Raw genomic sequence first — 14,456 nt, 5'->3', positions numbered from 1 at the left:
TCGGCAAGCCTGCTTTGGTTGCGTGTGTGTGTTTGTCTTCTCATATTGACTCCTGTGCAGCACCTTCAGAAGGGGGATGGGGAAGGTGGTCAAATGAAATTGTCCCCCTGATTGATTGAGTCAATAAGGAGAGGCTTTGTGGTGGCGGTTAAGCACGTTTACAAGAGACCAGCTCAGCCGCGATCAATAGGAGGGACTGTGTGTGTGTGTGTGTGTGTGTGTGTGTGTGTGTGTGTGTGTGTGTTTGTGCGTGTGTTTGATCAGGAGGTTGATTATAGGTTCTGACAAATAACTGATAGATCCTGCGGCTGTGAGGGTCGAACCAGGTGGCGACCACCGTCGACCAACGGCACCGCTGGATGTGTCGTAGGCGATAGAGGTCTCGATTACGGAGCCATCAGGGCAGCATCGGTCCACCTCGGTACTACGACTACTACTCAGGAGTAACTGACAAATTGCAGAGGAAGAAGCGTGGGCGTATGAGCAGCGAGTGAGCCTGTCTCCCCATGTATGGCAGCGTTCGCTGCCATACATGGGGAGTCAGGCTCACTCGCTGCTCATCCGCCCTTTATTCCCCTCTCATCCTCGCTCGTTTCCTTGGGCACGCGGGCCGGATGATCGGACAGCTTTTACCAGTGGGGGAGGTGGGTGGGTGTGGGCATGTGCTGCGTGACATCGCGAGTGTTTAATACGCAAGTGGGTCGGGGTTCAGATGCAGACACAGCTTTAACACATATTATTAGTGTGACTTTGTCTTCTATGCCGACCATGCCTTATCACTTATCCCCCCCCCCCCCACACACACACTTCCTCCTGTTTATCCTCTTCTTCATCCTAATCTTCCTCCTCCTCCTCCTCCTCCTTCTGCTCCAGCTTTTCCCCCTCTTCCTCTTCTTGTTGCTCCTCCTCTCCCCCTTCCCCTTTTCCCTTGCTCCTTCCCGTTCCTCCTTTTTTACTCCTCCTCCCCTCCGTTTCCCCTCTGTCCCTTCCTTCTCCTCCTTTTCAATCTCCTTCCCCTCCCCCCTCCTCCCGTTTCACCTCCGCCCCTTCATTCTCCTCCTCCTCCTCCTCCTCTTTTTACTCCCTCCCCTCCTCCTCCACCTCCTCCTCCTCCTACCACCTCCCCGCCTGTGCCTGAGACTGTCTGCTCTGTCCTCCGCCTCCTCCATCAGAGCACGGCTCCTGGCTTCTCTTGGATGGCATCCATGATGTACACACATCATTTAGGGCTTTGTTCCACTCGCAAATCACCGCGGCTGTCCTCTCTCTGTATACAGGCAGGAGACTGCTGGGCCATTCTGGGCTAACGACGTGTAACATGCTTCATTAACCGCTGACCACCCCGCTCTCGCCAGGCGGCAACACTGGGCTGCCATCGCCGTTCGCTGTTTAATGAACTGCCATTGGTTTATGCTTACAGTCAGCCCCTCACCGGCTGGGTGTTTACAACCATGCACGCATGGCACACCTTGTGCTTGCATGTATGGAATTTACTTATGAGGAGGATATGCAAAATCGCTTTGTTTAACTTTTGATGCACTGCGTATTTGTTTCATTAGTCAACCCTGCTATTGTTCGGTGCTCATTGTGCGATTTTCCTGCGAAATACGTTTGGTACCTAGAATGGAATTTTTAGAGAAGGAATGCGGCCCACAGATTAAAACATGATTCATCAAACATTGGTCTCCGTATCTGTTCTGTCAAACAAGCCCAAAGAGCAGCGTACGTCTGCCAAAGCATGTTATTTCTGCCTCAATTTGACAACCTACAAACTAGTTGTTTTCAGCCTTATGTAATCTCTCTTTAAGCCCTTGTGGTTCAAACATTCCTCCCTTGTTTCCATTGTGTGTAAACAGCAACGCTTTCATTGAGAACGTGACAATCCTTATGTTTGGAAGGGACAAATAAATATTTATGTGCGTGCGTGAGTTCTTGCGTGCGTGTGTTTGAGTCACCCCAATGGTTCTTGGGTATATCTCTTGCATGAAAAAAAAACATTGTGTGAGCCCACACATCTCTGGATCAATGAGCCTGTGTCCAGTACATGCGCAAATCCTATAATCCCAAACCCCGACTAGAAGACACACAGCCCGCATGCATGCGCTTTCCTTGCCATTGTTTGCCTTGTTGTCATACAACATGCTTTGACAACCAGCCTCAAAGCACATCCAGTGCTCTCACAGCACTGTACCGGCCAACAGCGTAACAACAACACACACACACACACACACACACACACACACACACACACACACACACACATCCCGTTAGGTTTATGGCGGATGGGGATGACAGCCAGCCGTCCTAATGCCACCCGTAACGAAGGGCTTGGCTTGTTGTGTATCGACCAACTGTGTGCACAGCCAGTGTTCACAACCAAAAGGTGAATCCCTTTAAAGTGTTGCCGCTCCTAAACGTATGAGTTAAACCTCTGTAGTGGCCTTTTGTCTGTGGTTGTAAATCTGTCAGGCCTCACCCTGAGAAGGAGGAGAAGGAATGCATCTAATGGACGGAGGCTTACCTGAAGCGCCGCAATTCTATTATATTACATATTCTATTCTATTCTATATTATATGATATATTATGCATATATATATGTTATATTATATTATTCAATTACATCATCTAGACATTTGGCCTCAAATGTCACTGAGGTGTGGCCAAGTGGTTGTTTGGCTGTGGAATTGCCTCTTAGCCTTTTATAGCCGCAATTATAGCACATAAACAAACTAAACAGTCATACAGGGAGAACACATTTCCCCTCTTCCACTCAAAAGCTCTCTGTGTCCATCGGTCCGCCACCTGACAGACGGACGGGGCTGGGTGATTGCCTCTCTCTGAATGTTTCAGGGACATCGCCTGAGTGCTGCTGACCATCACACAGTAAAGATCCCACGAGTCCTGCTGCAGCTTTAGGAACACAGTGGAGGTCAGCTATCAGCGAGGTGCTCACTGTGGCTCCTCATCATCAGAGGGCAGACACACGGACAAGCAGACAGACATGCAGAGCGACAGACAGACAGACATGCAGACAGAGGACAAGAAGACACAGAGGAAGACGTTTGCAAGGGCCACATGTTGGTTTCCAGTCCAACACTGCATGCATATTGAATATCTATTATTACATTACGTGACTGATGGTAAAGCCCTGACAACAGTGAAAAGTGTAACTGCACTGACTTTATTGTGACGATGTCTGTATGCGTTTTTGGCGGGGACATTATCCCATGAAGACCAGTCCCCTGAATGTTCTGATGATCGAGGAAGATGGAACCACCGTGAAAGTGCCGCAGCAGATCCTGCGGTTGTGAGGGTCAAACCAGGTGCGGACCACAGTCGACTAACAGCCCACATCGATGTGTCGTAGATAGAGGTCTCTGTTATGGAGCCATCAGGGCAGCATCGGTCCACCTCGGTACTATAACTACTGCTCAGGGGCTCTGCTGTGTCAGAGGAGAAATCTCAGAGTGCCGAAAAGTGGTTTCATCGCGCCCTTTTGCCCCAACGCTTTTCACACAGGCACTTTTCTCCACATCAAGTGGACGAAGTCCAGCAGAGAGGCGTGGGGTCATATGGGCGCAATGTGAGACCACTTTGATACGCAATCCTCCCCGCGCTTAACACATCGACGAGTCCTGCTCTCATGAATCTCCCGAACCAGAGAGAACAAAGTTTGAGACGCGAGTCGCCCGACCCGATGTGCTCATTGAAGCCGACCGGAGGATATTGTCTACGTTTGCCATGAGGGGAAACACAGCGCTCCTAGTGGCTGGACGCAACTGCTTAGCTACCTAGCTCGACGATAAAGTAAACATGTGAAAGAAAGCACATGATTGATGGTGAACCGCAAGGCCTGAGCAGGGGAATGGCTGAACTGTACTGTGCGCTGCCAGAACTCCACCTCTCTGTGTTGATATCCTGGTGAACGGGTGATGGGTTGCTATAGCGACAGTGAATGAGGGAAGGGGGGCGGGGGGGGGGGGATACTTGGGTAATTTTAGTTCCGATGCTTTCACAGTTTCACAGGTGCACATGAGAGGGTGGGACTGTGACAGACTGTCGTCTGTCTCACAGCTCTAATTATAGCACTTTTGAAAAGAAGCCGAGCAGAGACTATGCTAGGAGTTCATCTGAGTGTAGCTGTCCTCACAGGCTCGAAATGTGGCCAAGAATACCTAAAAACATGATATAATAACGGCACGCGCAACAAAGTATATAACCTAGAACTGTGTAGCTTACATCATCTGGCGTGGAGGTAACAGTGTATGGGTTAGCTGGTCATACATATTCACTCACTGTATTGTAAGACACTGGATAAAAGCGTCCACCGAATGGCGTGAATTGTAGGTATATTTCTAGCTCTAGTTGTACCAGATCTGATTGTACCAGCCCCTTCCAAAGCTTCAGGTTGGATGTTTGAATTCGTAATCCCTTCGGTGGCATTGAAAGGAGGAGACAAACTTAAATGGATCCTAGCATTCAAAATGATGGTTACGCAGGTAGGGTCGTGACCCTGTTGTGTGTTGGGGGGGGGGGGCTGTGGGAGTGTCCTCTCCTGTTCCAGAGGGTGGCCCCGAAGCGAGCGCCCCGGGCTAACCCTCTCTACGTGAGGATGACATCCAACCGTGTCCCGGGAGTCGAGTGACACGGCCTCAATGGTAAACACTGTCGTGACCGGGAGAGCGAGCTTGGCTGCCAGAGGGAGCGAGAGAGAGAGAGAGAGAGAGAGAGAGCGAGAGAGGGGGGGGGGGGGGGGGGGGGGGGTGGAGAGAGAGAGAGAGAGGGAGAGAGAGATAGAGAGAGAGAGAGAGAGAGAGAGAGAGAGAGAGAGAGAGAGAGAGAAAGAGAGAGAGAGAGTGAAAGAGAGAGAGAGACAGAGAGACAGAGAGACTGAGAGACTGAGAGTCTGAGAGACTGAGAGAGAGACAGAGAGCAGGAGAGAGACGCATTAGTAAACCTTAATTATCTGTCGGTGGACACCAGATAGGTAAAGGCATCTTCTCTGTTTTCTGCAACCGCAGGTATCAAGATTCAGGCCAAGGTTTTAGACACATGTAGACTAAACATGGCTGGACAAGTGAACAGGGCTCTGTTCCAGAATGTGAGGAGAAAAAATGTTAGTTCGATTTTATTTGTGTGTGGGCCATGAAATGTAAACAGATGTAAACTAGGCATAATCCCCAACTGATGATTTAGCCAAAAGAAAGAATGATGGAAGACACAAAATAAACACATAAGACAAACTGCAGGAAGATGTTTCTCATGCCATCTCTATTCAGACAATCAATCGTACAGATTCTCCAACCAAAAGTCTACCTGTTTTTATAATCAAAGTGGTTGAAGGTAAGATTCGGGAGTTCTAAAAGAGAGAACGGAAAAGAGCAGAAGGGAGCAAGATTTAGAAATGAAACAACCAAAAAACACCCCCTCCCTCTCTGCTCCCTCCCTCCCTACATATCTCTAACATAGCAGTGTTGCATTTCATGCACCTGGGACTAACTGGAAAGGGATATACCCTGAACCAATCAGGGAAGAGATGGCCCTGTTGGTCAGAAATAAGAGGGGGCGGCCTAAAATCTAAATTTGCTCATACCGAGGCCTGTGCATTCATCGAGAAACAGATATTCTCACTGCACAATTCACTCAATAGTAGCTGAACGGATTGCTGTGCCATTTCTAACAAATGACCCTCAAGGAATAGCTCACCTACAACCCCTTTAAATGTAGCCTTTGAGCCCTTCATTAGAGAAAGGTGGCAGGATGTTTTGGTTGACTTGTTATTCAACGGCAATAAGTGGGCCCGTAGCGCCGTGTACACAGTATGCTGCGTGTGAAAGCAGAGGGTACAGCAAGCCAACCGGTTCAGCCTTGTTCCACACAAACACCCACAGACCCTCCTGAGGATCAGAGACGACGGGCTTTATTACATTAGTGAGGATCCACCACGCATTCTGTCTGCTTCCTCCATCGCCTGGAGGAGGAAAGTCCTCTCTGCAGCCTACTGAGGGGTTTCCATGGCAGGCTGCCTGCCTCTTCTCACTCTCCTACACGAGGGCTGACACACTGGGAAGAGACGGCACACACACTCACATCACGCTCCAATAAGAGTTACATTCAGCTGTGGGCTGAACTCGTTTCTCCTAGTATATTGTTGGTCGGGTCGGTTGAGGCCTCTGAAGACAAGATGCTTGAATGTGTATTTTTCTACACGGAGACGGACAACGGATATGTTAGGACACTGGATGACCTGAATGAACTCCAAAATAAAGCTGGTGGCTAAAGCTGGGCCAAAAGGGTCCTCCCACTCACATATGGTAGCAGGGCTGATGGCAGAGGCAGGGTACCCAGATGTTTTTTTTACAAGGACTTGGCATGCAGGGAGACTGTAATGACATGTGTAGAAACTCTCTCGCTCTCTCTCTGTTTCTGGGTCGGTTGCTCACACTCTCTCTTACATACACAGATACAAACCCTACAGTATATCTATTTACATATCTATATATACATATATATATATATATATATATATATATATATATATATTGTCATATATGTTCTCTTTCCCCTATCTGTCTTATCCCTTCATATGCAAGGTTTGTTTTATATATACCTTTCACATTTTCTTCCCACATTATCCCAGCGAAGTAGCGATGAGCTGGGTCTGTCGGAGAAGTTGAAACTGAACTGCACCCACTGATCAACTACAAAAGCGTGAATACACCAGCGCTAGGGCCGACTGCATAACAACCCTGCCAAGGTCTCGCCTCTGAGAATCAACAACTGGCAATAGAGCTTTAGAAACCATTAAAACATCCACATTGCATCGCACAATTAGTGTGTCTTTTAAGTGCTGCGATGCACTGCCCGCGCCCATCATTAATGACTTGTGTAAGGGAAAATAAGATGGGACTATTATGCAGACTTAATGTGCCACACGCAGACATCCAGACATATGCGTACAGTAAACACACACACACACACACACACACACACACACACACACACACACACACACACTCCCCTTTTCCCACCCACAGAGGAAACTCTGTGGTTGCGTGAGCCGGGCAATCCATCACCTTGTCTCTTGCCAAAGCAGAGAGGCGCTGGGGCTGATTTGGAGGTCAGGAATAGCCCTGCAGTCCGGTCGGAGGGCTCTGACACGGGACAGAAATGGATGCAGCGCAAGGTGAAACTCTGCAGACGAGTTGGAAATAGCGCCGCCACTGTGTCATGAACACAGCTTTTTTCAAACAACAATAGAGGCCTGCATGAATAAACGATGATGCAAGGCAGCTGATACGTTTCACCCTTATATGAATATATTTCCAGGTCTTTTCGTCAGGAAAGTGTGTTGGCTGTAGAGTATGTGTGTGTGCTGCAGACTGCAGTGAGCCACACAGTGGGTCTATTATGTCACAGTTTGGTGCGGCGTGCCTCCGCTGGGTACCTGCTGTCCCGGCAGATCCCCCCCCCCCCCCCCCCCCCCCCCCCCACCTCCTTCTCTTCTTGACTATATTTTCCACTGCAAAAACCCCAAACACAGCTTCCTGTCTGTGTCTGTCCAGCCTTGGTGCCGCTGCTGCACCCACCCCCTCTGTCCTCCCTCTCTCCGGATGCCTTCTGGCAACACGCAGAGCGCTTCACGATAAGTTAGGACGAACACGGTGAGAGAGAGTATAGGCCTCAGGGTACACCACGGAAGTCTGAACCACCACCTTCCAGAAGAGCTGATGTTCCCTCGGGAGGAAGGGCTTATGGTCGCTATACGGCTCCCGTCTGTTGTCTAATTGCGTTCTTCTCTTCTCCATCGGGTGAACTTCACAGAAGTGTGCTATTAATAGTCCCATTGCAGTACATAAGAGAGCGACAGGCCCCACGAATCGCTCCGATGAAGAAGGCCGGTTGTTAGAGCTTTATGGAAAAACTAGGAAATCACGAGCACAACTATTGGGACGAGTTTTTCAGACAAACTTTAAAATCACGAATAATGAAGAAGACTTGGGAAGAAGTGGGATACAAAGACGCCATTTTCAGACGTGTCGGGCGCACAAGTGGAACCGGAGTTAACAATGTGCCACACGGATGAACAAACTTGCCCGAGTGAGTGGGCTCTTTAAGGAAGGCAGAGGAAAAGTTACCACAGATGCTGGCTTGAAAACGAAAACATGATCACAAACTTGACCGGGTGCCAATTTATCTGTCACGCCGTGTTCTCACCCAGCCCTTGTAAGAGCCATTTGTCATGTCTCAGGTCAGAGCCCTGACTCCTCGTTTACAAATCTCTTCTCTTCCATCCTCTCCTTGGGAAGTGTCTTTTTCTTTTTTCACTGAAATGTTCTCTCACTCTGAATTATTCAGCAGCTCCATCTTGCCATCTCACACCTAATAGATCCATCTGTAGGTGTCCTTCAGCCGGTTGTGCTGCCATTAAGCAGTACTGCTCACTGCTCTTTGTGATGTGCAGCGTTTTTCCCTCCTCTGAAACCGTGTTGTAGTGTCGTTATGAGTCACCTCATCCTAGAATCGTTTTTGTAACCATGGGGGGGGGGGGTTAGCTAAATGCTCTTAAAATGTTGTGTGTTGCTGGTGAGGATGTTGACGGGAGTGTTATTGGAGGCAATTACTGCGCCATGTCCAGAATTGATTAGAAAATCATAAACAGTCAGTGTCAATCATGTGGACCATCCCAAATTGCCCATTTAGTGAAAAAAACTAAATATATCCAAATGAATAACCATAACCATGACCATCAGCACCACCATCCTTAAAGCAAGAGGCAAAGGATCCTATAACAAAAGGAAAAAACATGTTGCAACACTCTTTTTTATCGGGAACATGGGAGTCCACACACGGTAAATTACAAGCCTCAATTTCGTTATTATTTCAACATGCCTCTTATTATTCAGTAGGCAGCAGAATTCACCTTGGACAAAAACTAGGTTACTCTTTTGGCAGTTCAGGCTTACAGGTGCTGCTGCACACACACACACACACACACACACACACACACACACACACACACACACACACACACACACGCACACACACATGCACACACATCCCTTTTCCAGGACATAGGGATAACATGTACTTCCGAAGGGTATTAAATATTCACTTTCCTGCCTCCTGGGCTCCAGGTTCGGTAGGCTGGGGGCTAATTAGGCGAAATGTGTGTTTGTGTGTGTGTGTGTGTTTGTGTGTGCGTGCGTGCGTGTGTGTGTCTTTATGTATGCAGGGCTGCAAATGTGTGTGTGGGTGCATGCTTGCATGTGTGCATGGCTAGAATTCTTAGAGTAGGAAGCTTGTAACTTTTCTTTAATTCAATTTCTATTTTCTCTCATAAGGTACTTTTTCATGGACTCTCAGAGTGCTGCATGGACGGTTGAGTTATAGAGTGAGAGACAGTGAGGAGAACCACAGGACATTATGGACAGAAACCCTATACTGCTACACAACACATATACTATTATTACCCTACGATCGACAGCATTACCGATCCAATCAGACGATCAAAGCTCTGTTATGAATCTCTGTAGCATTCACGCCTCTACGAAGGCACGCTGAAAATACGTGTCCTGTTCCCTATCACCTTCTCCCTGTTCTCCTATCCTTTTCCTTTCTCTCCTCCTCTCCATCCCATAACTCTCCTCTACTCACTTTCCTCTCCTTCCCTCTCTCCCCTATCCTCTGGTGGTGATTGTGGGGGAGTGGGGGGAGGTATTCCTGGAGAGGAGACTCTCGGGGGAGGAGCCACGGTCATGGTTCCGCTCTTTCAATCAAATCACACCTGGTGTCCCCACCAGCACTGTCCTCATTAACTCTTACCCAGCTTGACGTCCGTGTCACAGTGCATTAGTCATGATCCGGTTCACACTGAAGGAGTCAAAGCTCAGGAGCCTATGGTTTCCAGCTCCGTTGGCATATGAGTCGACCTCCATTGCTTTTTTAACGGTAACTTCCACTGCTCACTAACACCACAAACTCTTGATTGCACATCGGGGTCATGCTTTCACTTTGAAATTGACGTTTTGGGCTTGCGTCTCAGTGGTGCGGTTATCCTCTTCGGCTGTGGTGTGGTTCTAATGGGTTGTCTTTGAGAGTGCATCCGTCACCCCTGCCTCTGGAGATGGACTTTTGACAGTCCCTTTTAGCCCTCCTGCCCCTGAGCTGAACCAGTTATATCATCTCCGAAAACACCCAATCTCGTTTACTACCATCCTTCCTGTAACCTACTTCACACTCCAAACAGCCCTGCCCCCCCACTGGCTTGTCCCTCCCTCGAGGCCAAGGTAGGGCCTCCGTGAGCCAGTTGCCTGTCCGGATCAATTAAGGTCCGGGTCCTCACACTCTCTATTTGCCAGGGACCTTGTACTGGATTTCATGCTGGTTTGGAGAGAGGGGTAGCACGGCTGGCAGTCCCCCCGCTACACACTGGTTGTTACACACCAACCCACACTGTTGTGCGTAGCACATGACGCCATCAATGGCCAGCAGATTGGCAGTTGTCATCCAGCAATGTTCACTGTAGCTTCGCAAGTGTTTTATTATAGGACTTCCATTTATCATAGGACCTCAGAATGTGTGTATGAGTGGGTGGTTAAATAAGTGATGGGTGAGTGTGTGTGCATGCCTGGGTGTGTGCCTGTGTGTATGTGTGTGTGTAGGGAGGGGGGAGGTTACAGTCTGCTTCTCTGCTTATCATCACCTGCCTCCCTATAATTAACAGGAACAGATTCTTCATCCTTCTGGCATTATAAGAAAAATCTATTTTTTAATCCAAGTATATCCACTTTTTGTGTTTCAGATCCTGGCCATCATCTCCATCCTCTTCATCATCCTATCCACCATCGCCTTGTCTCTGAACACCCTCCCGGAGCTCCAGGAAACCGATGAGTTTGGCCAGGTCATCGACAACCCCCAGCTGGCCCACGTGGAGGCGGCGTGCATCGCCTGGTTCACCATGGAGTACCTGCTCCGCTTCCTCTCCTCGCCCAGCAAGTGGAAGTTCTTCAAGGGCCCGCTGAACGTCATCGACCTGCTGGCCATCCTGCCCTACTACGTCACCCTCTTCCTGACCGAGTCCAACAAGAGCGTGCTGCAGTTCCAGAATGTCCGGCGAGTGGTGCAGATCTTCCGCATCATGCGGATCCTGCGCATCCTGAAGTTGGCCCGGCACTCCACTGGCTTGCAGTCTCTGGGCTTCACCCTGAGGAGGAGCTACAACGAGCTGGGTCTGCTCATCCTCTTCCTGGCCATGGGCATCATGATTTTCTCCAGTCTCGTCTTCTTCGCCGAGAAGGATGAGGACGACACCAAGTTCAAAAGCATTCCGGCGTCTTTCTGGTGGGCCACCATCACTATGACCACCGTCGGTTACGGAGACATCTACCCCAAAACTCTCCTGGGGAAGATAGTGGGGGGTCTGTGTTGTATAGCAGGAGTACTGGTGATAGCCCTGCCCATTCCTATCATTGTAAATAACTTCTCAGAGTTTTATAAGGAACAGAAGAGGCAAGAGAAGGCCATCAAAAGGAGAGAGGCCTTGGAGAGAGCCAAGAGAAATGGCAGCATTGTCTCTATGAACATAAAAGAGGCTCTAGCCCAGAGCATGGAACTCATGGATGTAACGGTGGAGGACACAGGCAAGAAGATCCAGGAGAACCACGTATCTCTGAGCCACCAGAAAGAGACATCCAAGCCAACCCACTTGGATGCCAGCCTGGCCAGGACCCTGGAGACAAGCTTCCAGGAGAAAGCCAGGCCCTCCAGCCCACAGCGTCTAGATGCCCAGAAACTGGAGGAGATGTACAACAGCATGGCCAAGGGCCAGCCTCGGCCGGGCCCGGACAGCAACGACAAAGGGCTGTTGTCTAGGGTCCCGCACCACAGGACTGAGATGGAGATGGGCAGCATCCCCGCCGCAGCCAAGGGCAGACCAGCGGACCCTGTGATGGACATGAAGAGCATGTCCAGCGTAGACAGCTTCATCACCTGCGCCACGGACTTCCCGGAGAGCTCCCACTTTTCCCAGAGCCCCGTCGGACGGGTCAGCGCCCACCCCGGCCTGGAGACCACCATGGAGAACGAACTCCAGGTGTCCCAAGGCGCGGCGGTTCGGCGACACACGCCGGCCGCCGAGCGCGGCGCCCTCTCCTCAAAGGGCCGCTCTCTCAGAGCCAACCACAAAGGCCGGGAGGCGGGCACTCCGGCGTCCCCCTCGGCGGGGCTGGGCGGGGTGGGCGGGGGGGCTCTGTCGGACGGCTCCTCGGCGCGGAGCCCGGAGGTCTCCGTCTACGCCGCCGCCAGCAGCCGCACGCCCAGCAAGAGCCCCGAGAACCTGCCGAGGCTGGCGCCGCCACCGCCGTTGCCGCCGCCGTCCGCCGGCGTCTTCACGTTCCACGACGCCTCCATCAACCTGTTCATCGACGCCGACACCGACGACGAGGACCACCACCACCACCACACCGGCGGCGGCGGCGGCGGCCAGGGAACCGGAGCCCCCCATAGACTGAGCCCTAGGTTCGGCTTTCAGTCCAGCTGCCAGTGGAGGGGGGGCCACCAGGAGGGACCTCAGAGGAGGCTGTTGGGCCAACGTATGGCCCACGTGGAGGGGCTCCCGGGGGGACGCAGAGAGAGGCACGTGGCGGGGGAGCTAGAGTCACTTCAGGGGGAGAGGAGGATCTCCAACGCCTCCAAAGACAATTGAGGCAGGAGAGGACAGGGACGTGGGAGAAGCGTGAACAGTCTAAATAAAGCACAATGGGAAATAGGACCGAGGAATTACGACTCCCACTCAGACGTTTGGACTCACGAGGAAGGTCTGTTTGGGTTGTTTGTGGCTCTGCGCACAAACCTCAGACGAAGTCTACTGTATGTATTGTACAGACATACACGGAAGACTATATTAGAATACCCTGCACAACACAATAAAGGAATAAACAATTACCATTCTTTTTTTCAAACTGCTGGGAGCTTCTCTAGGATGTGTTTGGATCCCTGAAGAACAACAACAGGGTTGAAACCTAAAAGTGCAGACTAGGGGAAGATATTGTCTCCAGAAATAACAATATTTTTATGTAAATTCCGCTTACACCATGCCGTAGCTACGACAACTGGCATGTGTTGATATACTATACATTATCTATAGTTTTCCTTCTAATACTTCCTCAAAACTGGCCTAAGGATATTTATTCACTTACATATTTAATTAATTTAATTTTATTTGTTTGCGTGTGTGTGAGTGCGTGCATGGGTGTGAATGTGTGTGCGTTTGTGCGTGTACATGCGTGCGAGTGTGTGTGTGTGTGTGTGTGTGTGTGTGTGTGTGTGTGTGTGTGTGTGTGTGTGTGTGTGTGCACAAACAATGGACCATACCTAAAGTTCAGGCTTGTATTCATAGCTATGGCGTTGCTCTCTCCGCCCTCTAAATCCATAGGCATACTCTTTCCTCATGTTGAACTCCATATGGATACTAATATACGCTTAGAAAGAAATGACACTGTGAGCCTGTTTCCATGTGTTGTGTTCCCGTTCCGTGCACTAACATCAGAGGAAACTAGAATATGAGTATGTCGGCTAATGTACACATAAAGCTATTTGTTTTGAATCATTTCTTATTTTGTCCGTTTCCAACTTGCTTTTGTGAAGCTCAAATTGTGCGGATTCTCTATGGGTTCAAAATGCACGCTTGCGGTGGTGAAATGAGGAGGTTCCTCGACTGTGTGTGTTGTCATCACATCCCTCTCCTGTCAGGGGCCTCTCAAGTTCCTGTAGCCCACTGATGGACCATGGGCTTCATATGAAATTACGACAATTTCAATTCCTCCCATTGGAAACACAGGCTCTGAATTAAAACCACTTTTTTCTTTCCTCTGTTGAGTTTCCTGTACTGCATGAGTATTAATATTGTACATGCATCATTTTGGAAGGAAAACAAATCTAACAAATATATTACTACACTAGTTAACGGAAAGATCAAAATGTGCAATTATATTTTTAACATATTTTCTAAAGAAGTGAGTCCTAGCTCAATATATTATGCTAATCTTATAGTTTTGCATTTTCTTATTTTTTTTTATTTCTAATAGTGTAGCCTATAAAAAAGGATCTGATGAGCATCTTATATTGTTGGCTACTGGCCACTTTCAAATATAGAAACCAATGTGAGGGAACCAAATGTTTTATAGATTAATTTATATATTAAATAATATGTTTAGTAAGGATTACTTATACACTCATATAAAACTGCTGAGATGTTTAAATCTACATGATATGGTTCTCCCTCCTATAAAGCAATCCGTGTGGATGGATTAATCAGCGGAACATGTCTTGATGGGAAACCAATTAGCACCAGAACAAGGAGTCATTTTTAGCATCGACTACATTTAAAAACAGACCGAGAGACGTTTCACTAAGGTTTTCTGTAGACAGTGTGAGCTGGGTTGAGCCGTGGTGCA

At 49.1% G+C, this 14,456-nt stretch overlaps 1 protein-coding gene across 1 annotated transcript in view; it reads left to right on the top strand.

Annotated features, from left to right (window-relative positions):
• LOC307083378 (potassium voltage-gated channel subfamily B member 1-like) overlaps positions 1–12,706 on the top strand; it is a gene marked incomplete at both ends in the record, with an annotated part of 29,137 nt that extends 16,431 nt beyond the window's left edge. The window contains one exon of the mRNA XM_079747243.1: positions 10,805–12,706. Coding sequence (XP_079603369.1) covers positions 10,805–12,706 — 1,902 coding nt within the window. The remainder of the gene's footprint in view (positions 1–10,804) is intronic.
• Between the last annotated feature and the right edge of the window lie 1,750 nt (positions 12,707–14,456).

Source organism: Pollachius pollachius, assembly GCF_949987615.1.
Source record: "Pollachius pollachius genome assembly, chromosome: 12".
Lineage (NCBI taxonomy): Eukaryota > Metazoa > Chordata > Actinopteri > Gadiformes > Gadidae > Pollachius > Pollachius pollachius.
This window is presented reverse-complemented; position numbering and strand designations above follow the sequence as displayed.